Raw genomic sequence first — 26,761 nt, 5'->3', positions numbered from 1 at the left:
TAATAAATATATTATATCGTATACAATTTTGACCTTTATTAATATCTATATAAGTATTGTAATGATCGGCCGAGTTAATGGCAAATAATCCTCTTTTAGTACACATAAGATTATTTTTAATCTAGTTTTCGTCACACTTTTCTTAATCAACAAACGTATGCCAAAGAAAAACAATCGGCATGAATTGAGTATGTATGTATATTTTGTAAATACTTAGACTGACAGACAGAAACCGAACAACGAAATTATGACGTCGATGTAGTTATTTTTGTATTAAATGTATTTCTTGTAAATAAATTTTTAAGAAAATATTTATGTTTTTTTATTAAATGTAATGCTATAATATCCAATTTAGACTCAATTACATAAAATTTGATAAGATTTCAAAAAGCCCATTCAGGCTTTTTTGTATTTTGACTCACTGAGCACAATTGTGATAATTTAATCATCTTCTCTCGGCTCAAATTTCATTTTCAATGACAAATCTAGCAAGAATTATGTTTTTCACGTTTATTAAAATAAGTGTATAATATCATGATGTCGTCCTGACCGATTCTTAGGTCTTTTCCGAACCGGTGGTAGTGATTAATTTGACTATCAATAAGTAAGTGTATTGCTTCTATATTGAATAAAGGAATTTCAGTATGAGTTTGAGTTTGAGCCACATTTTTTATTGGCTCCATCCCAGATTTAAACGCCGAATTCCGAGATCTACATCCTTAAAATTATTTGCCTTTAGACCAACCTACCAAGACTTTGAAAAGGTAGATTAATAGTTGCTGAAAATGTTTAAATACAATATTAATAATTCGTCCCGAAAATAAAGTTCCTCGTTTTGACGTGGAGTGCATTATATAAATCCTTAATTAAAACAGTATTACACTAAATTATAAAGAAATAATGAGTTTTTCAAAATGGTATAGTGACGGCCTCATCACAAATAGCTGCCTTATAAAAAATTAGTAATAGCCTCAACGTTTTATTTTTGATTATTTAAATAATATACAAAAACTATGGTATATATCTAAATTAGAGACAAAAGAGCCACAGTTAAAGATGAAACAGAATCCTTATCTTACTGTTTAACTTCCCTTTGACACTTATTGCTTTTTATCTTCATTTTTTTAAAGTCAATAACTTTTTAATCGTATTTCGATTAAAAAGTCATTATTTGTTATTAGTTTATATGCACGATACGGATTTTCTTAGAAAAGTTATACGGGAATTAAATACTACATTTCACACTCAAATAATAAATACACGTAATAAAATATATTTTATACGGGTGTTTGCTTGTATAGTTATTCTGTAAGCGCAAACTCGAAACTCAGCCCAGAACACGATAGTGAAATATAACGATTATAGCATTTAAACGACACAAGCATCACAAGAATGATTCATCGTGAGTCGGTTTACAAAAAAATTCACGAGTGTGTTACGAAGTAAGCGATTTACAAAATATATCTTATGGTCTGTCTAAGTGTTGTGGCGATGATGTCGTACTGAGGGCAGTACGACATAATCGCCATCGTCAATATAATACGATATTTTGATTACAATGTATACGAACAACGATTTTATGAACTATATCTTTATTAAAATTTAATGGGTTAAAAATGTTTGTCAAACATCTTCTTCTGAAATTCCTTCTGACGTTACAATAATCATACATAGAAGCATCAAATAAAACTCTCTATTCAATATACCGCAAATGCTGACACACACATACGTACAGACGAACATTCCTATCGATGATATTAGTAAGCAGTTAATGGGTACGTAAGTAACTAATTACCACTTATCTCCGGGTCACGATGTCATCATCCGATGTTATTTGTGAAACAGAGTTGACCAAAGCAGACGGAACCAGTGTTTACTGAGCCTTGACAAAATGTCGACAAATATCTTCTTGATATTCGCGGTGTTATCTACCGTCAGCGTTGCGTTAGCGAAAGTCGCTAATTTTAAAAAATGTGACGAAGGTGAGTTTTTATAATAAAATATATTAATTTATAAATTAAATATTTGATTATTTATTTGCCAAGTTTCATTCGACGTTACTGTCTGGCTTCGCTAACGTTATTTACGTTTTCAAATGTTTGCTCTCTTTCTCCCTTTGCAATTTTCGATATGTTTGAGGAAGACAACGGTTCCACACGTAGCGAACTAGTTAAGGCGACGCCATAATTACCTGATTAATATATTTTAACCTCACCAAAACCAACCAGTTGTTATATTAATGTATTGCTGTAATCCGATTTTTATGTTGTCCGCCTGACCACTTTTGGCCACGTCGGCGTCTTTCAAGGCGAATAAGTCAGGACATACTATAGTGCATCATAAGTCATGGAACGGCAAATCTAGAAAATTAAAGTATAAAAATTACCATTAAAAATTCTAATTGAAAAGTGTAATAAGTAAAAAAAAAAATAAGTGAAAGAGACCGTGGGCTATTAGAAAAAGAAAACAATACTTTTGTATTAATGACTTACATACAAGCTTTGTTTGATGTGTTATATTACGTACCTATTAAACGCAAATTAATGTATCCAGCTGTTCCAAACGACCTCATCTTCGTTTCATTTATTTCGTTTAATAGATTTCGTATCCCTAAATTTATAGTATTATATCCTTATTGGGGCTACAAATAGGTATATTGTAAATATAATTTCAATCGGTACAAATAGACAATGTCATACATAGTCAATTTATATGCGAACATATAAATCATAGCGAGGATGCCCCCTGGATAGACCCACTAGAAAGTTCACCTGGTTAAGTACCACCCCCATCAGTTATCCCACTGCTGAATTGTTCAGACTAGAAGGATGAGTGAGCCAGTGTCCTTACATAAACAGACAGACAAGTATACGACGTTAATATTTCTTACAATACTAATTCTATGGGCGATGTTCATTTACATTGGATAGCCAATTTGAAAGTGATAGCAATTAAAAAATACCTATTAAAATGGCCCAGTGGTTTAAACGCGTCAATATTAGCCGAAAATATAAATTTAAATCAGATTATTATTTGTGCTAATTATATAAAGATAATACTGTATTAGAAAAAATAAAATGAAATTATATCTCGGTTATCCATCAACGCACATTAAAGAAGCGTGTTGGAATGAACTTTTTAAGCATTGTAAAATTTTACCGGTGCAGGCACAGTTGAAATATGCAATTTTAAAAGATTTTTTTTTAACAACATATACTGGTATAAAGTACAAAATTCTGTATGCACGCGGGACGTCACTCGGGGCCGGTTAAGCACTCCGAGCGTACGAATGCTTGCCTAGTTCCTCGTCTTGATAATAAACTACCTACTGATGTACGGGACCATATTACTCCTTGTAACATTAAGAAAGATTTGAAATCATACTTTCTAAGTCAGTTATAACTGATTTAAAAAGTAATTATAAAAATTATTAATTATAAATTACGAATGTATTATTTATTAAAAAGTATTAAAAATGTTAATTATTGTTAATGTTTTGTAGATAGATTTTGTTAGCGCTTATTACAAACCTAAATTTAGGTTTTCTTCGTTGAAAGCGAGAGTAAATATATATTACACATGAAACATATAATATACGCACTAGAAGATAAATGAACATAATATTTAATTATAAGTACATTTTCAGTACATTTCAAACGAGCAGTTTAATCAAACATTACATTTAAAAACTGCTTAGGATATATGATTTACAATGTTGACTTTATTAATGCGTGTTTATTATTTATTGTTTACAAGAAACGAAGAGCCGTAATAGCTTAGTGGATAGAACACGCGGTTCTTAAATCGCGACGATCTTAGGTTTAAGATCAAGATTTAAGTCAATAAATCCTTCTTGGGACTAGGTATCCGTTTCTATAATAAAATTCCGCAGACATTTTTAACTTTGCCGTTTCATAAATTCATTGGTAAAGAATACATCGGTAAAGAAGGCATATTATTCGATACAAGAATATATAGATGATAAAAAAGCGTAGAGTTAATGCTTGTTGACTTCCAGGCAGGATATATTACATACATAATATATAATTGTATTTAACTAACATGACTGTATTTTTAGATGTTGAAAAAGAGTAACTACTGAGTTTTTTGCCATACCTTCTCGGTCGAATCTACATTCCGAACCGGTGGTAGCTTTGCTAGGTTAGGTAGGTTTGCTAGGTAGTAAAAGTAGTTACGTTTTACAAGAAATCTTAAATAGAATGTGAATTTTATTGTTAGTTATTATTTTCCCATCGACTGTCGTTTTGATACCCTTTATTTTTACTGAAATAAAAAAATCCTCATATTATTAAAAATAATTGTACTTAACCTATCAAGTGTACTTCTTACTACGCAATCTTAGTTGAAAGGTCAAATATTACACGAATTGCGGCACAGATACAATTCGACAGATATTATTCATAGCATGTTTTTACTAACAAAATTAAGCGATAATATCATTAATATAAATATAAGATATAGGAAATACGTTAGGTACGTAATAGAAACCAAGTTGATTATCGTTATTTTTTTATGATATACGACGAGCAAAAAGACAACCTAAAAAAGATGGTAAGTGATCACAACCGCCCATAGACAATGGCGTTGTAAGTAATATTAACCATCGCTTAAAACGCCAACTTGCCACCAACCTTGGGAACTAAGATGTTACGTCCCTTGTCCTATAGTTACACTGGCTCACTCACCCTTCAACCCCCACAACAGTACTGAATACTACTGTTTGCTGTGCCCTAAAGTTTGTTAAAAGAATTAAGGCAGATGGATTGGTTCATTACAAAGAAACAAACGGGAATGGTTCATGGCGAAATACGAGTGTCCTCGCTACCATTCTACGCGGTAGTGATTTGACCAAAAGTTATTTTAAACTTTGCTTTGTATATTTAAGTTCTCAATGTAAATAATTCTACGTAAAAATAGTTATTGTTTACTCGTAAAATATAGGCGAGACACGAAGACACGCACATTGTGGGTGTGGGGTTCTTTGTGTCGAAGTAAAATTATAGACTTTCTTCAAATTTTTTGTATAAAAACTTTAAATTGAACTTAAATAAAGCCATGTCACTTGTCGGCCATCGTACCGAATGGCACGTAATGCAATCGCGCAGCGCACCAGAGGTTAAAATTATACGTTTTTTATCGAATTATTAGATTAAGCCCGCTATTTCACAACCGTATTTTTTTTTATAATTCTCTACTTACAACTGAGCTATGCTTATTGAGACATCGCTGGCGTCCTAAGCCTAGGGCTAGCTACCCTTAGAATCCCTATGTGGACTCCGAACATCTGACTTAAGCCTCATAACTTATCTTCATAGCAAAAGTGAATATCTTCTATGAAAGCTCGTTCCATCTTAAATTATATTAATACTTACCATCCAGTATGATCGCAGTCAAGCGTAAGCCAAACGTAAAAAAAAAAATTATCTCGCCCACCGCTATCGCCTGGTGACGCCGTCGAGGCCGCTCAGAATAAAAAAAAATATTATCAATAATTACATATATACACTATACAATTATATAGATAGATTATACATATATGTAGTTATATAATTAATATCTTTATCGTATTCTCTCCATTTCGAACATTTTATAATTGTTGTTTTTTTTTCTATCGCGATTTTTGAGAAACGTTCAGAAAAATATTTTTTACAAAAATACTATTAAGTCAATAATCATCAAGGATGGAAATATTAAACGAATAGTCGAAATATAACATATACCTACTTTTTTTAAACCAAAAATTTTTCTTTTCAGCTAGCATGTGTGATGTAAGCCAAGTTCGCATCGAGCCGTGCAGCAACCCAAAAAAATGTTTGCTCAAAAAGGGAGCGACGTCTGCTATATCTTTTGACTACACACCCAGTAAGTACCTTTGACATATTAACATACATTTATTTTATACTAATTGATTAAATATAAATAAATATATTCTAAAACTGTAGCACTTGTGATTAGTGATTTTTAAATTTTTTAAAAACGTTCTTTTGTAGTGTCTGTCTCGTTGATCTGGTGAATACCGTTTAAGTTTACTTCAAAACTGCTAATTTTAATGATCTGGTCCCTGTCTAGTCTGTTACTAGCCACTGCACCAACGAGGGTTATTGATCCCCTATAGACGAGCTATTCGTCCACTAATGTATGTTCGAATCTTATTGTGTAACATCTTGTTTTATAAAAAAACATTAAACAAAAACTCAAATCACAAATTTTAAAAACTCATACCTCATTTTCCAAGTATATTGCGTGTACAGAGGAGTACACTCACAGGAGGTGGTTAGGCAATAATGACATCGAGCATCTGAACCTCATTCTACCTATTTTTCGAATCAATGTTATAAGTATATATTTTTATTAAATGTGTTACGGTACGGTATGATACACTTAAGATGTTTTTTTATTTTGTCATCAGAATTTTCGAGCGACAAGGTGTTGACTGGTCTGTTTTGGGCAAGTGACGCAGGAGATGTTCCGTTCCCAGATCTTGAAAAGGCGAACGCTTGTGAATTCACTACCTGTCCGCTGGAGGCTGAAAAGCAAAATCGACTTGACTACAGTCTTGTATTGGGAAAGAAACTACCTAATGTTAGTACAAATGTATAAATATTTTTATAGTATTGATAGGCGGACTCGTAAATGGCTCACCTATTAATATATAGTCACCACCACCATAGACATTGACGCAGTAACAATACCAATTCCTTAAATATCTAATATGCTACTATTCCTAGTGGCAATGCCACGGTGCATACCTTCTGGTTGCAGCCGAATAGGCCGGCACACCCGGAGAAGTACCACTCTCTCACTTGAAATCAGTGTAAAGTGGTAGCTAAGCTGCCATGTTTCGTCCGGTATGTGAGAGTTCCAGAGGCTCAGTCCCCGAGGTTTTAGAGGTTGGCGCATTGGAGTGTCGTGTAAAATAAGCAGACTCCTGGAAGGGAAAATTTGGAATTAATTACACCACGGCGCTTCAATGCGGAATGGGGGATAAATATTTGGCAGAAATTTGTCTGATATGAGATTGCATAATAACAGCTATCAATATAACCTTATTTTGATAGCTCTTATATTTTTATGCTTTTGATATTAAACTTGCTGATTAAATCTTGGCCTGTTCTCACCCACAACTGGAACACAAAACATTATCATTACTATTATTCCAATCGAAAAGACGATGGACTTATCGAATTTAAAACATAATGTGGACTTAATAATTATTTTATTTATGTTTTTCCAGGGTATTTTTGAAATTAAATGGAAGATATGGAACGAAGACAATACAACAGAAAACTGCTGTTTCGTAGCCAAAATAGAACTTAGAAAATAACGAGTGTGTTAAAATAAATACTGTGTTTATTAAGATAAACGTTTAAAAATATCATAATATATTATTTTTATTTATACAATCGTTGTAATATGATGGTATGACTTCTCACGGCCTGATCCAAAATCAATATCTACCTATTCCAGTATCAAGTAGAATTTTACACGAAATTTGAAAGATATTAGAATCGACAATTTACCGGATTACTATAATAGTAAAATTGATCTCTCTTTCTACCGAAACGATCAGATACGCATCTTAGTAGTTAGTCCACTATTCCAATTACAAATGTATGTCAAGCCATATCCTGATACCTAAAATCTTGGTGATTTTAGGTATCATATTGACTACGCTTTTTTAAGATCTATATAATCTTGTGTTGAGTAATATGAATATTAATTTAAGTGTTTTTTAATTAATTATTTTAATTTAATGTTAATTAAATCATGTGATTTTGTTCCTAACGATTACTTAACTAGTAGATGGTACTTTAGTAAATTAGTGTACATTTTCAGCAAAAGTAAAAAACGCTGTTCCAATGCAGGTTGGTGGATATAACCTGTTGCCATCTGTTGAAATTAACACATGCAGGTTTCTTCACCGCCGAGCACGAGTTTAATTACAATCACAAATTAAGCACATTAAAATTCAGCGGTGCTTGCCTTGTTTGAACCCGCAATGATCGGTTAAAATGCATGTTGGTTGAAACCAATGGTCAATCTCGGATTTTACATTTAAAAACATTTACTGTACACTATATATGTACATTTACTTTAAAGTTGCAAGTTATTAAGAGAGGTATCTAAGACTGCTTACGGTATCAAACATTTGTACCATCCCGACTAGTGGAGCCTCATAAATATAAAACTGCTCGTGAAGATACAGAAATATCTTTTAAAACATTTTACTTGTATCGTGATGGTTCTCTGATCTGATAAATGAATTGTCTATAGTCTATTGCAACCACAAGAGGATAAAAGCTAATAAATAACATTTTGCATCGAAGTGACGCGATATAAGATTTGGAATAATTAATCTATGGTATTCATTATGGATTAGCGGATCTCCCGCGAAACTTCGCGTTTATTCAAAATATTTTTTAGGAAGTTTGGCGCCAAAATGATGAAACCTCTTTTAAATTAAATCTTTAATATGAAATAGTATATATTAGTTCATTTAGAATGTTTACGTTTTCATTTTCTTATATAGCCGTAGTACCGCTCTCTAATCGGCCAGTAACTTCTTTCCGCTCTCTAAAATTAATTCTTTATTAAATCGTAAGAATTTAGTAAATTGCAATCAAGAATCCTCTTTAATTTTCTGCAAATGTCTTCAAAATGAGACTATAACCGATTTTTTATCTGCAGCCATCGTCCTATAATCACTTGGACAATAATCGGCATACGCTATTAATATATAAATAAGATTATCGAAAAATTACCGATTTGTACGTCGACGAAGCTATCAGAACTTTGGCAGTGAAATTAATATTATATTATATATCTATTAGTCTTTTTAAGAAGGTCCGAGCTCGTTCCAGTAAGCTGCTCTAATTCTGGTTGGTAAATAGACACATGGCAGAATATATTTCGACACAAGTAATCGGAATCCGAAGAGCCATCTGGTGGAGTTATATTTCAACGGACAACAACATGAACTCTTATCTGTAAAATAATATTATTAATGAGACTTATTTACGACGGTCGGTCAACTGTTCCATTTATAAATTGTATCCTAAAGACAATGGACGTGCGATTTTTCATATTATTTGCTTTTTATATTAACGTTAATTGTGAATATGTTAACAGAAAGTTTTGTAAAAACGGTACGTATTCAATGGTTATATATTACCTTATGTATTTCACAGAGTCAAAATCTAAGGATCTACTCCTGAGTCTCGTATCGATTTCAATCTTTGCAAATATGTGTCATCATCGTTCGATCCCGAATTTAAAGTATTTTGCCAGAATTTTAGCCTTAACACCGAATTTGGGACTGTTTTTTTAAATTTAAAACAGCAATGCAGACTTGCTAATGAGACGTGATGGTAAGACGATAATCACTACCCATATACATGGGCACTGAAAGAATTATTAACCCTCCCTTACATTGTAATAGTGCCACCAACCTTGGGAACTAAGATGTCATGTCTCTTGCGCTAGTAGATACTCTATAAATTGTTCCCTGATATCCCCAAGTTTTATTAGTTCTCTACTATTGGCATACCAGGTGGTTTGTAGATAAAGTAACAGATTGTAAATGACTTACTTCTGGGCCTATTTTCCTTTTGAGGAGAATATTTGGAGCTTATTCCACGCTGCTTCAAAGTAATATAAAAAATATTTAAACACATTATTCAGTGGCTTAACCGGGTCAAATCAACAATCTTCGGTTCAGAATAATGTGTTGATTGGTGGATGCCCTTGACAAATAGTCCTACACCTGTTTGTTGAGATGGACTATCTACTTTGTCGGAATCACATAGTCAATTCAAAGCTTATATGAAATAACATCATGATACCAGCGAGATGATATGTTGATGGAGCAGTAGGTCGACTTTTGAACTCTTCTGTGGTATTTCTGGTATCGTCTGGTGTATTAAGTTCGAGTTATAGCAGAGTGAGATATGTACGGGACATATCACAGCCAGAATCGTATCGTTTAATTTTTGATATATTCTATAATATATAGACATTCTTTGCTCCATGACTTTTCGCTTAAAATGCCGATGCAATTTTAGTAATTTGAACATTAATTGGCGTTTTCGTATGTTTATATCATTTATCAATTTGAAATTGATGACATTGTTTTTTTTATATATGTATGTTTTTAGTGGATCTCAATAAATGCAGCATTCACAGTATGAAATTGGATCCCTGTCCAGATGGCCCAGGGTTCTGTCTGATAAGACGAGATATGCCGTACTCACTGGCATTTGATTTTACACCACGTAAGCCTATAATATAATTTACAATATATTTCTACAGTTTGAGGAATTGCTTTTAATAATAATTGACCTTAATCATTAGGTCTTCGTTAGGTCTCTTATAAATTACCATAAAAAGTAAATAAGGAACTCGTTTATCAACCTAACAAAGTAACGTAATTTTACGAAAAAATATTGGATTTAAACATTCCTAACGAAGACCTTTGCACAAGTAATACTTATTCTCTGATAAAGATTTCATATAAAGATTTTCCAGAAATTATTGTGGTATAGCAAAAATATTACATCAATTTTAATTGTTAAAAAATTTGTAAGTAATAATGTTTAGTTTATATTATGTATACGCCTTTACAATAAGATCCAGAAAAAGTTAAAAATGTTTTATTGTATGCAATAAAAAGGGAATGTTTGTGTGAGAAGTTGTTATGGTTTGTGTTGTTTTCCGATTCTGTTTTGAATTTTACAAAACCAATAATGTATTGAATAAATAATTTGACTTCGTTAACACTAACATTGAAAATGACCACAACATTATACCCGTCAAAATAAAAACAATTTCAGTAACGTAATTGACATATTTACAATTAGATTTTGAAGCGGAGAAACTAAAGTTCTCGATCTTCAGTGACGAGAGTAACTCAGGAACATTCAATGGTATAGTGACGCCCCCAGTCGATGCTTGCGAATACCACTCTTGTCCTCTTGAAGATAATGTGAGACAAGTATTTGATATCGACTTCGAGTATACGAGGAAGGCTCATGTAAGTAGCTGCAAGATTATTCCAAGAGTCCAAAAAATAACTTTGTCACAATAGTTGGAACTAATCTATTTTTCACTAGTATTTCTATATATTATATTAATCACTAGTATTACAATAAAATACAATGTAAATTAACAGACTGCAAACGTCCCACTGCTGGGCCAAGGCCTCATCCCCCTTTGGAGGAGAAGGTTTAGAGCTTATTCCACCACGCTACCCCAATGCAATTTGGTGTATTCACATGTAGCAAAATTTCATTAAAATGAGATATATTCAGGTTTCCTCAGATTTTAAACACAAATTAAGCACATGAAAATTCAGTGGTATTTGCTGGAGTTTGAACCATTGCAATAAAATAGCAGTTTTTCACATTAGTTGATCTATTCACCTGTTCAGTTTATTAAGTTTTTTTTTATGGTACAGGTTGGTGGACGAGCATACGGGCCCCCTGATAGTAAGTGATCACCACCGACCATAGACAATGTAAATGTAACGATGTAAGAAATATTAACCATTCCTTACATCGCCAATATGCCATCAACCTTGGGTTATAAGATATTATGTCCCTTGTGCCTGCTACACTGGCTCAATCACCCTTCAAACGGGACATCAAAACTGAGTACTGTTGTTTGGCGGTAGAATAAAGTTTAGAACTTTTAAAATACTGTTCCACGGGTTAATGCTGTAAAATAATAACGGTACGAGCTTCCTCACGATGAAATTTTCTTAAAGTGAAATAAAGCACGTGACCGTCGAATAAGATCTTCTTATTATCTCCCGCGGACATTTCAGCTCTTTATAGTTTTATCACTTTTAATTTATGTAAGGAATTGATTGAATGATTTAATATAATGAACGGGTGCCAGAATTAAAATGGTACGTGTGTTGGGCAATAATAAGATTTTTATCAAAAGAGTTTAACATCTTTTTCAGGGCAAATTCCCAATTGAGATGAGATTGTGGAACGCGAAAGACGACTCTGATGTTTGTTGTTTCCCCTTTAATGTGCAAATGTTGAAATAAATCTTTCATAGTATTTCATAGTTTGTTTTTACTTTTTTCCTTAACCCTCTTGATAGTTGAGACAATCAAGGATCAATTACTGCCTCAGCAGTTAACTTGTAAGGCTACAGATACTGATATTTTTGGTTAAATACCCCACAGTTTTCCCTTAATCGGATCTTAGGTGGCAATGCATAGGACCGGAAATAATTCTGTTCCAGGCCTAGGCTTTCCATAAATTCCGAGGAGAGCAGATACAAACTCAGAATATACATGTATTTTATTAGTGGTACAACGTATCTCTAATAACACAGATTGATTGAAAAATACTAAACTCAATGTGCACTACACATTTGGGAAATCACAGTAAAATATAGTTTGCTTTACTAATTCGATATTCCATGGATTTAAATTACATTGAAATCGAAGCTGAACGACTGGTCCTCAAAGGTACTAAAGCGGACAGAAGCACAAATAATAAAGCAAACGAACGTGAATACGCGAACGTTCGCTCGCGCAAACGAGACTTCACTACTGATAAATATTTATATTCACATTTAAGCGCTTTCTTGAGCATACTTACGGACGCTGCAAATTGCGTTGAAATTTCGCCAGATGTGCATTGACCCTTACCGGGAAACTAATCTTCGTTAACAATCTCAAAGACAGATCTAGAGAATGTATCTAAAGTAACAAAGTTATCGCAACATCAGTAATTATATCAGTTCGCTTTTCAGACATCAAATCAAATCGTGAACATGAGCGAGTATTATTAAACGTTTTAACAGTACTTAGGTATTTTTCATACAATTTTTAAATAAGAAACTTTTATGCTAAATTTTATTTAGGTACATGAATAGCCTCATGAGCCCTGAGTATAGTAAAAGATATATTAAATCAAAATAAAATCATTAGAGTTAAGCGCGTAAATTATCTAGTAATATGTACAGAACATACGTACACAATATTTTGTCTAACCCAATTCCACTTGTCTAAAATATTTAGTGTAATTTTCATAAAATTGTATAGATGGCATTACTGGTCTTTTAAATCGCGCTGACGTTTTGTTCAAATGATTTACATGTTACAAATGAATTCATATTGTATTCATGTCAATAAAATGAGTTGTTCAAGAGCATGGAAGTTCAATTAGTTCAGAGAGTAGTGTGATCAGTACAATAGTGCAGTGTTGGCACCTGTAATGTAAAAGTATGTAAAAAATCGGTTCATGAATGACTTAGATTGATTCAAGGGTATTGATTTTTCATCAGATCTACGAAACCCTAAAACTAATAATGTCTATCATAAGTTCAATGAACTGTAATTCTGTACGTAGTACGTTTTATTTTTTATTTGCAGTAATGAGTTTAGAGCGTATCTTCTTTCAAGTTATGCTAACGGGCTAACAGGGTTTCTTGAAAAGCCGGTCTTTGCTTACCGTAACTGCTGTATCAAATACAAAACGCGTTGAATAAAAATGTTTTATTTAGATACAGATTTTTTAGTCAGTCATTGATAATAATGTCACTAAGTCTGATATCGAATTAATTGTACTTCGCGAATAATATTCGGGTATAGCCTATTCCAATACAAAAAGAAGCAGAAACCAACCTTAGATTTACATATTACTTGCGATTTGCTAATAACTGATGTATTGAACATTAAAAACAGTTCTTTGTTAAAATCCAAATCAAAATATACTTTATTCATTTTTGAATCGTCTTTTAACAAACTATATTAAGCGAAGCTACCATATTTATATCTTTATTTATAATAAAACACTGTTTCACTCATCAACTCATATCCATTATTAACAAAGTTCAAACTGTTGTTTGTGCCGTGTCGATATTATATATTTTTTTTACGAATTCATATAATTAACACCATTGGTATGGGCCAAGTTTTCGACTAATTATATCATGCCGATAATATGTCAAAGATTTTTCTTTGTTTTATTTGTTACCCTTGTGATTGGAATAAGCCTTTAGATATTTCTTGATAGATCATTAGATCATATAAAGACTAGTTCTAACAAATGCTTGTGGATCAATTTAATTATCTATACTAATATTACAAAGACGAAAGTAACTCAGTCTGTCTGTTACGCTTTGGTTAAACCACAGGAAAAAATTAAAGGACAAGCTGCTTTATACCTAAAACTTACGGCCGCGCCTAACAAGCGAGCGAAAACTAGTAACATGTAAAAAAACCATGGTCTTAACAAGATTTAATATTCCGTGTGTGTGTTCGTAATTCTTCTCCTTCTAGACGTTTTAACCGATTTTAATTTCTTTGTTGTACTTATAGGCTCATTTGAAGCTTAGTTATTGCTTTATAGTTTAACCTATTATTCGCCACTGTTGTTTCCATCCAACATAGGTATGATCTTTTAATGATTCCGACCAAATTTATACATATTTCTTGTGCCTCTTTGATTCTATATATTTAAATAAACGCGTGCAAAACAACGCGGATAGTATACTATAATACATAAGCGCAGTATAATTTATACATAACGTAAATTACTAAATAATTGCAACATCACTTGACATTAAATAACAATAAATGCATAACTCAATAAATTATATACGAATGTGTATTCGATTAGGTAATAATATCCTTTTTATAGCAGGGTACTTGTAGGAAGATTATAATATAGTAATGGCGGTTAGATCTTTTGCCTGTTACCTAGGAACTAGTCAGGAGCTTGAACGCACGCTACTGACACTTGCTTGAGCTTCGTTGGCATGTTATAGATAATTTTATTGAAGTTTTATTTATTTTGGCACGCTACGAAAAACCGATGGTGAATTTTTATGATGCACCTTCACGGTAACATGAAAAGTACGTGATGAAGTTGCTCACGGAAGCGCCGTTTAATTGTCTTATCATTTAAAATAGACAACTTCACACGTTATTTTACCATGTTTATTTTATTACAAATTTAAATTGCTTGATAAAGTAATGGTAAAAAATAAGAAATTACACTTATAACAACAATAGTTATAATGGCCCAGTGGTTAGAACGCGTACATCTTAACCGATGATTTCGGGTTCAAACTCGGGCAAGCACCACTGAATTTTCTTGTGCTTAATTTGTGTTTATAATTCATCTCGTGCTCGACGGTGAAGGAAAACATCGTGAGGAAACCTGCATGTGTCTAATTTCAACGAAATTCTGCCACATGTGTGTTCGACCAACCCGCATTTGAGCAGCGTGGTGGAATATGCTCCAAACCTTCTCCTCAAAGGTAGAGGCCTTAGTCCAGCAGTGGGAAATTTACAGGCTGCTAATGTAATGTAAAATGTAAAAGTTATAATTTGATTATTTATAAATAGAGTAATGTGACTTTATTGTAATTAATTATTTGCATAGGAAGTAGTACTTCTCACGCGCGTACACTTTATTATTTAAATAGTTCAATTTTATTCTTCAAATATTCTCCATGAATACTTTGAATCCGTCAATATATTGTCTTTTCCTACAGTGAGGCTAGTACGAGACAATTTCACTGAAATTTGTTAACCAATATCCGCTTGATCATTTCATACACAAATGGCAAATATTCGTCATAAAGTTTACGTGACCGTCTACCGTCAAAATGACTAATGACCACATGGTACCTCCATGTGGTCATTAGTCATTTTGACTAAAGAATATTTTGATGCTAAATTGCATCGCCTGGCTATTACTTACAGTATCAGACATAACATTGTATTTAATGTTACGGGAGGCTGTTACGTACAAACATGTGATCAGTCCCATTACGGAACTATTTCACCCAAGGTAACGTTACAAGTAACAAGTTATTTTGTCCGGAGGAATGTACCTACTATCCAGATGTTGAGTGACTTTTACGTCTATGGTTACATGTAAGTTGAATTTCGAAGTTGAACTGTTATTTAACGTTTACATTGAACGCATTAGTAACGCTTACCTTATTATAAATAATGCATACTATATATGTCCTATAAATTTAATGACATAACATTTCGAATTTCGAACGTTCGATTTGTAAGATTTTTTTTATTAGGATGATTGAATAAACACACTTGATCGATTTATAGATTACAATTAAAAATATAAAGTCGATTACGTTGAATACGTATTTGTTTTTATTTTTGTATTTATTTTCTGTTTAATAATTTTATAGATAAAACATAAAGTCAAAGTCATAAAATAATTTATTCAAAAATATTCTTAAACTTTTGAATTACCTTGGTTTCACAAGACTATATTAAGTTAGCGACCCTGGTTTCGCACGAGTGCAATCTATCAACATAGAAAATATTATATAAATATAATTTATACCCTATAATCAGGAATAATATATCTTTATACAGTGAAAAAAAATTGGATCATTACTTCGGAATATTACCCCCTACATACAAAGGAACAAATTCTACCTCTTCATAATATTGGTATGGATGTAAAACTACCTTCAGCAACGTTTACGTTTTAATTTCCAATTTAGGAAATCGACTAACAAGCAGTAGTAATTATAGCTACTAATCTAAGTATTCGGTATAAATATTATCCATAATTTGAATGAAATGTGTAGGTATCCAATAATATTTAGTAACAATTGCATAGAGAAGTTTTATTTTATTGGACACAGTAACAAAGAACAGAATCAAACAATTATAGAAAATTTTTAACAAAAATTATATAAAAAACCGAGATGGCCCAGTGGTTAGAACGCGTGCATCTTCGGGGTCAAACCCAAGCAAAGGCAACGCAGGCAAGCAAGTTTCACCGTACCGTATATTTATTTGTATGTGAAAAAATGTTTGTTTTAAGCCAATTCATTGCCCATAGACATTGTAAAAAATGTTAATCATACCAATCAAGTTTTCTGTATATTTTTTAATTTTAATTATCACGAAGCTTTCATAAGATTTATTCTATCGAAAGTATCAGTCATTACTCTCTCAAACAAGTCTTATCGCGGCTGTTCTACTTGATAAGCGCGGCATTGAACCCGCGACCGCTCCCTCTTTGTAAAAACAATAAAATAATTCTCGAACTTTCTATACTTATAAGAGACATGCGCACACTACAGCTCAAAATCTAAAAATATCTATAACCCGTATAATCTAAAAGTATCAATAGCCCATTTTTTTAAGCCTCTACTTAATAAATATATATAATATACCGGAAGATATAACGCGTTTCGGAGAGGGTTTTCGTATAAACATGGACGTGAGGACGACAGTCGACGGTTTTGCTTGTAAATGAAATAAATGAATTCAAAAATTTTATTATTGATGTCTCTCAAACTATTGACTTAAACTAATCCTGGACTTAGCAGTCTAAATCATCTTGGATATATCAAGCCATCTTACTCACACGTTATTCCCGTATTTAAAGTACGAGTGAGAGAGCATGATGAAAGCCGCCATTTTGAAATGCCAGAGTCGGATTTAAAGGTCTGGAGGCCCTGGGGCCACAAAGCAGTGCAGGCCCTAGATCAACAGAGGCGTGGAGACCCTAATAATTATATTATGAATTAATTAGAATACTTTAATTTATATCAGTAAGGTGTAATTTATTTACTTGGATCGGTAACTTTTTAAAAGAGTAATTAGTAACATTATAATCATTTGACTTTATCTAGATATTTGTTCATTCGTCGGAATATCTGTTGTGGGGCCCCTCTCATGTGGAGGCCGCAGGGCAGTTGCCCCGATTGCCCTCCCCTAAATCCGGCCCTGTGAATTGCTGTCATGGCATAGCTTTTAGTATTTATATTCTAACGTCAACTGGATTATTGTATAATCAGGTGTAATGGCAGTTTCAAGTAAAGAAGTAAGAAAATTAAAGTTTCAAGTGCAAAATTCTTTGATTATTTTCATTTCTAGATAGACTGTAACTACGGGCTCACACAGGGACATAATGTCTCAGTTCCCATGACTCACTGGTCGTGTAAGAAATGGTTTAAATTCCTTAGAGCATCTATGAGCACTTGAACTCTTACCATCAGGTTGCCCAACTGCTCGTCCACCGATTTGCTATAAAGATATAGACTGTCAAATCTGAGAACAATTGTGACTCTTAGAGTCTATAAATGCACGCACACAAGTATAATGACTTTTCGTGAACTCAAGCGTAATTATCAGTCACACCTAGCTAATATAGTTGGCACATTTGTTTGTCTATAGTCACCATTCGCAGTGCGTCACTCTGGACTCTAGCAGAAATAAGAAATAAATAACAAAAATAAGTTGCTGGGTTTCTGTCGCCGGTTCTTCTTACATCTGCAATTTATTTCCGAAACCGATAGTTTATTTTAGACAATCAAGCGATTATTATGCTACTACTCGTATATTGAATATTTTGACTTTTGATCGTGTTAGTGTAAGTTCACAAGGAGTGGTGGGAGATTTGATAAAAACCACAGATTAAAAAAAACATTCAGTATAGAAGCAGCATACTTGCTTATTGATTGTCATAATAATCTTGTTTATAATAAGACGCATTTGACAATAAAAGTAATTTTTGAATACAATACTAATTAAAAATAAATTTAAGTAAATGTACGTAATCATTATTTTCAAATTTATTAAAAAAAAAAAACGCTACTCCTTTTTAATATTTAATGAAAACATATCATTATACTTATAACCTCTTTTGATTCCTTATTTCTTTGACTTTTCCTGGACTTTTATGAAATTAAAGCTTCCACCGGTTCAGAAGATTATACTAACAAGAACCTACTGTTTTTCACTCGTTAAATAATATGTTAGAACATTTATAAATAAGGATATAAAGATAGACTTATCTTTTAGTGAACAATATCTCCGATTCCCGTTATGTTATTTTAGTTTAAGAAATTGATGATCCAAAGCAAGACAAACAGACATATAAACTCACAATCAAATATGCAATAGTAAATATTATTAATTTTCAATTCAACCTCTCATGTACACAAAGTCTTAGGTAAGCTGTGAAACCGGGATTACAGGCGAGCCGGACTCCGGAATGCGAGGTGAACGAACCCGGCTGCCCTAGGTGCACCTAGGAACCAATGCTTTCACATTCACTTAGATCTATTGATGCTTAATGTAATATATAATACCCAATAATATTTTATTTCTTATTACAAATACATAAAATATATTTTAGGTTGAAAACACTTGTTTCGATAATGACTCGCTTAAACTAAAAATTACCATAAATGACATTTAAGTTAAAGATAAGTAAATTATTTATATTTAACTAAAGAATATAATGATGTTTTAGAAAAAGAGATATGGGTGCGTTCGTGTGAGTGTTCATTTTGGGTGTGTGTGTGTGTTTTATATGGATGTATTCATTATTTTTTTTTTACTAAATTGTCTTCGGCTTCGTTTAAGTAGGTTTTTAACGAATTAGTTACTTATGATACTTTACAATTGTAGATTTTTTTCTTTTTTTTTTTTTGGTCACCTGATGGTAAGTGGTCACTACCGCCCATAGACAATGGCGCTGTAAGAAATATTAACTATTCCTTACATCACCAATGCGCCACCAACCTCGGGAACTAAGATGTTATGTCCCTTGTGCTTGTAGTTACACTGGCTCACTCACCCTTCAAACTGGAACACAACAATACTAAGTACAGCTGTTTGAGAGAGATGATTGGGTGGTACTTACTCAGGCGGGCTTGCACAAAGACCTACCACCAATTAATAAAATATATATTTATCTGTTATTAAAATAAATAAGTATGTATATTTCACCAGTTAAATTTGCTATAGTTTCTCATACGCTTTATTTATATAACTTAACGTGGACGTAATCACATCCATGATAGTTATCATTCGTCGTTCATTCATCATTCATAATTATGTATTGAACGTAATGAAATATTGCAAATCAATTTCACTTATTACCGGACATCGCAAGAACAACTAATTCAATACGCGAAATACTAATTATGGTAATATCACTAAAAATTGCTATTAATATTTTTTTTTATTTAAAAATACTTAAACGCAATAGTATATACGTCAAATAATTTGTAAAAAATACATTGGTAGAGAAGGCATATTATTATTCGATACAAGATTGTACAGGTGATAAAAAAGCGTGGAGTTAATGCTTGTTGACTTCCAGGCAGGATATTACATACATATATAATTGTATTTAACTAACATGACTGTATTTTTAGATGTTGAAAAAGAGTAACTACTGAGTTTCTTGCCGGTTCTTATCGGTAGAATCTACATTCCGAATCGGTGGTAGCTTCACTTAATATAGTTTGTTAAATGACGATTCAAAAGTGCTTGTAAAAACCTTGAATAAAGTATATTTTGATTATAGATGTGAAACGAAAGTAACTTTATCGGTCTGTCCGTTTGTTGCTCTTTCACGGTCAAACCACTGAAACAAATTTAATAATATTTGTTATGAAGCAAGCTTGAACTCCAAGGCATAGGCTTTTTTATGCTTAACATCTGACGACCAACCCCTATAACGCGAGAGAAGTTGCGGCGACAATTAATCGTTTACATATTACTCAAAACGTATGTAACTAAAGCCTTGCTCTCATAGTGAGCGCAACAGAAATTCGACTAACATAATTATGTCAACTTAATTTTTTGTAAGGGAAAATTTATATAAATAAAATTAGTAAAATTTATTTTAAATTCAGTGTTGCAATGTGTGCAAATTCAAACTTATATTTATTGTGGCATTGTGGACATGTACTGCCACTATTCCACAATTAGAACCAACTTTGTATATAAGTTATATATACTGTTCATTGTACAAATGAACTGTAAGGTTCTTTGAGTTATAAAATTTCTTTAACATGAAATGTCAACATTGGTCTTTTTTGGAAAAAATAAATATTTTAAAGCTTTCAAATAGATTTGAGTGTCTTGTTCCATAGCGACTGTTTAGATAGACTACTTTATCTCTTTCTGTCTTTATTGATTTTATATTTGAAAGAAAAAGACAGCTTTGTTTACTCAGTCCATCCCTAAGTTACATGTAGATAAATGAATCCTCTATTTTTAAATGATTATTATTCCTTTTTCAAATTTTCAGTATATCATAATTCATTACCTTTTTATTAAAATAAGCAAATATAATCGAATAGAAATCTTTAAATGTCATACAAAATAATTCTTTAATTTATTTAAACTTATTTTAAAACTATAATTCCGAGTTCATTGACCGATCTCGGCGGACTGTCACAAACACTGTTGTTTTCTTATATACTTTCTTTACAATTAATTCGAAGCAATGTCTTCCTCACTTCAGTAATTATTGTCAAAGAGTAATCAACAGATACTCACTTTAAATATATACATCAATTATACTAATATTAAAAATCCGAAAATTTGATTGAGATGTTTGCTGTCTAATCACATCAGAACAATTGTATATAGATTGTCGTCTGGATTAGAACATAGATTATTTTTTACCCGAAAAAAATTTAATTAACAACAGCCAACCGGCATAACTTTTATACTGGCTCTTCTAAATAATTCACTGCAACCAGATTTCGAGTAATATATATATTTCTATATATGACTGACACAGGTTAAAGACCAATTCACAGTACGAAAATTCTACATAAGGATCATGTCTGTATTTAACAGCAGACGTGTTACTTGGTGGAAGGACTTGATGCAAGGCCGCTTGGGAAGTCATCATTAATAACATATTCTATTATCACACAGCAATTCTTAGTATTGCCGTGTTGAGAGCAACACCTGAGTCTGTAAATGTGTCAGTCTTGCGCTATAGTCACTTCACCTTTTCGAGGAGGTTTTGGAGCTTATTCCAATACCCTGTTCCAGTCCGGGTTGGAAGACAAACATGTCGCAGAATTTTATTGAATTTAGACACTTCAAGATGTTTTCAAGTTGCCAAAGTTTAAACCCGCAATCATTTATTAAGATTTTCGTGTATTAACCAGTGGACCATTGCGGCACATGGACGAAGAATGAGTGAATAACCAACGAATATACCCAAAATCAATGAAACACCTGATAGTTACGACGTACCTGTTGACATTTTCTATGGAGCCCCAATGCTCATATCACTTTCGCGGCCGTCAGTCGTCACACCGCCTGTCCCCCCAAATAGCAGCTCTCACCGGATCGAATTACGACTATAATATTACGTATATACTTGTTACGTTGATCTCAGAACTTCCGATGCAGAACGACATTCGCTTCCACTCCAGATATACGAAAGGAAAAGTGCATAACATCCTAAGACCTACTTTCGTCATTTGTATGTAGATTAATATTTACATATACATACATATTAGCGCGGCCGGATTGAGTAGAGGCCCCCTGGCAACTCGAATCTCAGGACTAAAGGTCTAGTGTAATATTATTTATTTTCTTCGCTATGCAGTCAATAAGCAGAAATGTCGCAGTCACGATTTTGGTAATAGCAATTTTATGAATACTTGTCTTATAAATAAATGTTTTATTAATTGAAACAACTTTTTTTTTATTCGTCTCATAACCATTAGCATATAGCAAGCTACTGCAAATTAGTGATGTTACAGTGTACTATAATCCGATACGTTCGAAAGTATTGTAAATATTTAAACATTTATTTTCAATAATCAATTATTTTATTATATTTTTAAAATACAGTATATTTTTATAATAACGAAAAATGTAAAATGTAAGTTTACGACCTTAAGAACTAAAAGAAAATGTTTCATCAAACTTGTTATATTTAAAAAAAACTGTGGGGAATTGAAGAAGGAGAATTGCAGTTTTGTTTATATAACTATTGAATTTGAGTAACAAACTACATTGGTGTGTTATATATATTGTTATTACGAAATATACAGTTCTTAAATCAGTTTCCAGTTACTAAATTTAGTTACAGTTTGTGAGTTGTTCTATAACTAAAAATTATTCCAGTTAGACTCAGCGTGGGTCACTCGGGATCGTCACGGTAGCATGCGCAAGCGATCCCGTGGCGCCCGCCGAAAGACGGAGAGGGTACCGCTGGTTTTTAATGGGTAAACCCGGCGTATCTGGGCGCATTCGGCGTCCAGGGCTCCGGGGAGTCCCACACGCCCCCCCCCCCATTCCATCACGTGGGGGAAGCGCGTAACGCGTTTTTCCAGCGAGAAAAAAAAAAAAAAAATGGTCACTCGGGATAAAAGAACGTTTGAAAAATCAATGTATTATAATTTAGAACAACTTATCTTATTTAAAATTAATACTTAGGCGCCACTGACGTAATGAATCTGCCTAAAGAAATACTTATTTTGGCAAATTAAAACTTCAAGAAGTCTTTTTTTCACTTGTGACACTTATTTTTATCTACGCATTTGTGATTATTTAGGATCATTTGTAATCGACTTCTACTAGTTTAGTATGTCTATTAAAACTTGATCTTAATCATGATTTTATATGAATTTGGATGAGTCAGAATCAGTAGGCAGATCTAGAAATGGCTACAAAGGCCGCATAGAACAACTGCCTGTAATAGGCAATCCGACAGGATTCAATTCAAATTCTTGATATTGGCATTTCCAAATATGAAATCAAGTCAAACTAAAATATTTTATTTAAATAAACAAGTACTTTAGTATCTTTAAGAGTTGCCATCAGTTCGAATGTGAATTGCATCTAGAAGTCCAGTATGCAACTCAGTAAAGATTCTTTAAAAAAAATACTAATTTGTAAATTTCAACTAGTTGATTTCTACTCGAGACCCAACAATCATTCAATACATTTTTGAGAGAGGGGAGATCGCCAAGGGGGTCATCAAATATAGATAGATAAGATATTGCTAACAATAAATCAATGCCACAATATCGCAACAGCAATGCACTACTACATAACGAACCAAATATGGATTTTATTTGATCATTTGATATAGAACAGGAAACAAACAAAACAAATAGACGGATATCAATTTGTTAATCGAATTATTTGCCATATTTGTGATGAAGCAAATCTCTACACACTATAAAACAGAGTCGCTTTCCGCCGTCTGTACTCTTAGATCTTTTAAAATACGCAACGGATTTTAATGCGGTTTTGATCAATGAACATAGTCATTCAAGAGAAATATTTGTACGTATAACACATGCATACTATCGTAGAAACGCCAAGAATGGCCGTTTACTGGCCGGAAAAATATAAGTGTTTTTCTTTTTACATATGTTCTTTAAGTTAATGTATATAGACCCTCATTGTTCTCGTGTGAAGCTCGTTTATGTAATTATAAAAGTAATGACTGAGTAAACACTGAGTTTAATTTCGTGGATCTTCTAAAATACGAAGTGTTTCCTTCCGAACCGATGGTAGATTTTTACAGTTAATAAGCAAGGATAACGCTTCTATATTGAATAGAGATTTGTGACTTTGGCTTTAACTTTAAATCAAAAAAATCCAAGAATGCGTTCAAAATACCTCTGTTGCCCAATTAAAAAAAATGTAAAATTTGCTTGTGCGCATACTTACCTTTTATTATACAATTAGCGAGTTCATGGATGACAGCATATCTTGGGAATGAAACAATCGCCTCTGGCTATTTCTTTGTTATATGGAACATCTGTAAACAATTACAGATAAAAAAATCACCTGCTGCCTTTCTTTCGCCAGTTCTTCTCAAGTCAGGGTGTTTTCTTTACCGAAACGATGGTAGCTTTTTATTTAACAATCAATAATAAAGTATAATACTCGAGTGTTATAATCCAAAATCCTTTATTCAATATTTCTATGTGCTTAATTTTGAATAGTTTCGCCTTGCAACAGAAAGACCTGGACTGGACCTTGGCGTAATGGTGCATTAAACTTTATAAATAAAAATTTAACCATATAACAATATTATTACCTCCACTGGCAACAATGCACATAAATGCACTGGTAACAATTTTTTTTTTCCGATTATTTGGAATTACGATTCAACATAGAAATGAAATTCTTCTCTGCAAGAGTCAAGGTTAGACATTTATTTGAGGCGATAAGAATCCCGTTGATCTACTTGCCTAGCTTCACTATAGTCGATTGTTGTATCCTGAGGTTATTAAATGTCAATAACCTTGACAACAGACTTTATATTGAATATAATTTTTTTTCGCATTTTAATAACATTCGGACCTGACCTTTAAAAAGGATGACAGCGACATATGCTTCGTTGTATATGGAGTTACATCTTTTATTGAAATACCGCTCCATGTCTGGACAACGACACTAAATTTAGCCGCGTTTTACATGATGTTAGGGTTGCCAAAAACTAGTTGAAAAAGATAGGAAAAAAATTAAGAAACATTTCTTCTTGTAACAGGATACTAATGATACAATATACCAAATAATACTAATAAAAAATTGTAGTTCATTGAACTCAGAGCGCTAAAACGATCAGAGACTTCTTTTGAAATCAAAAGATTCGAAGCAATTACAAAAATCCGTTCGTGTTGTGGCCAAACTTTCGAATATATTTTTTTATACATTTTAAATAACCGATCGAAATATTTGCTATTAATTCTTGAGCCGCCAAATTGGTAGATTTTAATTCGATTAGTCTAATTGCTTCAAATCAATTTAGCTCAATTAAAATCTGGATTCTAAGAGAATGAAACGCTGACGTCGCACCGTTGACATAACATTATAAACACGTAGTATTGATTTTAAATTCACCCGAAAATTATAGCATTTGAAATAAGTTGACTTTAATAATATAGTTTTTACGTTAATGCTTCGCCGCTAGAAAGTTACATCGTCCTTTCGGCCACGAACCTTCCAGGAACTCATACTATGGCTGGATATTATCTGGACGCCAATTCTACTAATAAATTGTCACTTTATCGCAGTCGAATCGAAACGTTGTCGTTGCGTTCAGCTGTTATCCTATTCTACTAACACAACGATCCAGTTGCGGTTTCATGTTGGATCGGAATATAATTGGTATAGTATCATAACCGATATAAATAAGTTGATTTGGCCCTTAGTTACGATTAAGCAAAATTTTTTTTTGTGAGGAATAGTCGATGTTGGATCTCCTAAAGTATCTGACTGTAGATCGCTCGTGATAATAAATAAATATATTAAAATCCTGATAAAATATGGGTAGGCCTTTAAAAACTATTAAAATGATATAAATATTAACAACAATTTTTATTTACATAAGAATAATAAGGTAAATATTTAAGGTAATTATAACTTTAAATATATACAAATATGTACTAAAATACTTACTGTATAAAATCTTGACCGCATGGAATGCTGGCAAGCAAACAATCAGCATTTCGCTGTTGAATCGTAATTTCGACCCTCTGGGCAAAAAACAAACCACCCTTGAAACTTTTTGCATCACTACTCCAACTATTACTAAAATAAAAATTATACCAATGTTTTGGACATATAACACACGTCACTTGTCGTATTTGTTCATAACTACCTGAAATATTTATATACGAAATATCGTTTTTTTTTTTTTTTTTCGTAATAAAGAATCGTGATGTGAAGTTACAAGAGTGTGAGACTTCACGTACGTTAAACGAGATCTAGAACACCAATTCTGCAAATAAAATATTTTCATAAGCAATTAGTACTCATTAGAAATCGATTAAAACCGAATTAAATTAAACGGTGTATGAGTTCATGTCATGGGCACGGATTAAATGAATAAGTATCTTAAACTTAATAATACGAAAGCAATAATTTAAATGTCAGCGCGAGCTAGAAGGCCAAGGTAAGCGTGTAAAGAGCGAACTATTTAATTGAATCAAT

The 26,761-nt window shown here is 32.6% G+C and overlaps 2 protein-coding genes across 3 annotated transcripts; both read left to right on the top strand.

The window, feature by feature from the left end:
* The first annotated feature begins 1,823 nt into the window (after positions 1 to 1,823).
* On the top strand, positions 1,824 to 7,402 carry LOC113396514 (MD-2-related lipid-recognition protein-like). Of its 2 annotated transcripts, none has more exons than XM_064217090.1 (4): positions 1,824 to 1,982; positions 5,776 to 5,883; positions 6,431 to 6,603; positions 7,256 to 7,402. In XM_064217090.1, the coding sequence occupies exons 1-4, from the start codon at positions 1,892 to 1,894 to the stop codon at positions 7,343 to 7,345; spliced, it is 462 nt and encodes a 153-aa protein (XP_064073160.1). In that variant the 5' UTR covers positions 1,824 to 1,891; the 3' UTR covers positions 7,346 to 7,402. The 2 variants fall into 2 exon arrangements, with proteins under 2 accessions (XP_064073160.1, XP_026490269.2); XM_026634484.2 differs by having other exon boundaries at positions 1,826 to 1,986; positions 5,780 to 5,883.
* Positions 7,403 to 9,022: 1,620 nt separating this feature from the next.
* LOC113396513 (MD-2-related lipid-recognition protein-like) lies at positions 9,023 to 12,091 on the top strand. The gene is made up of 4 exons (XM_026634483.2): positions 9,023 to 9,167; positions 10,176 to 10,292; positions 10,878 to 11,050; positions 11,984 to 12,091. Exons 1-4 carry the CDS (start codon positions 9,026 to 9,028, stop codon positions 12,071 to 12,073), a joined length of 522 nt encoding a protein of 173 aa, XP_026490268.2. The 5' UTR covers positions 9,023 to 9,025; the 3' UTR covers positions 12,074 to 12,091.
* The last annotated feature ends 14,670 nt before the right edge of the window (positions 12,092 to 26,761 follow it).

This window comes from Vanessa tameamea, chromosome 15, assembly GCF_037043105.1.
Source record: "Vanessa tameamea isolate UH-Manoa-2023 chromosome 15, ilVanTame1 primary haplotype, whole genome shotgun sequence".
Taxonomy (NCBI): Eukaryota; Metazoa; Arthropoda; class Insecta; order Lepidoptera; family Nymphalidae; genus Vanessa; species Vanessa tameamea.
Note: the sequence above shows the minus strand (reverse complement) of the source record. Positions and strands in the feature narration are given on the sequence as shown.

Excerpts from the sequence above, each read along its gene's own strand:
- LOC113396514 (XM_064217090.1), top strand. The coding sequence starts at position 1,892 with ATGTCGACAAATATCTTCTTGATATTCGCGGTGTTATCTACCGTCAGC. Across the intron at positions 1,983-5,775 it reads TTTTAAAAAATGTGACGAAG|CTAGCATGTGTGATGTAAGC; the intron begins GTGAGTTTTTAT and ends TTTTCTTTTCAG. Across the intron at positions 5,884-6,430 it reads ATCTTTTGACTACACACCCA|AATTTTCGAGCGACAAGGTG; the intron begins GTAAGTACCTTT and ends TTTTGTCATCAG.
- LOC113396513 (XM_026634483.2), top strand. The coding sequence starts at position 9,026 with ATGAGACTTATTTACGACGGTCGGTCAACTGTTCCATTTATAAATTGT. Across the intron at positions 10,293-10,877 it reads GGCATTTGATTTTACACCAC|ATTTTGAAGCGGAGAAACTA; the intron begins GTAAGCCTATAA and ends ATTTACAATTAG. Across the intron at positions 11,051-11,983 it reads AGTATACGAGGAAGGCTCAT|GGCAAATTCCCAATTGAGAT; the intron begins GTAAGTAGCTGC and ends CATCTTTTTCAG.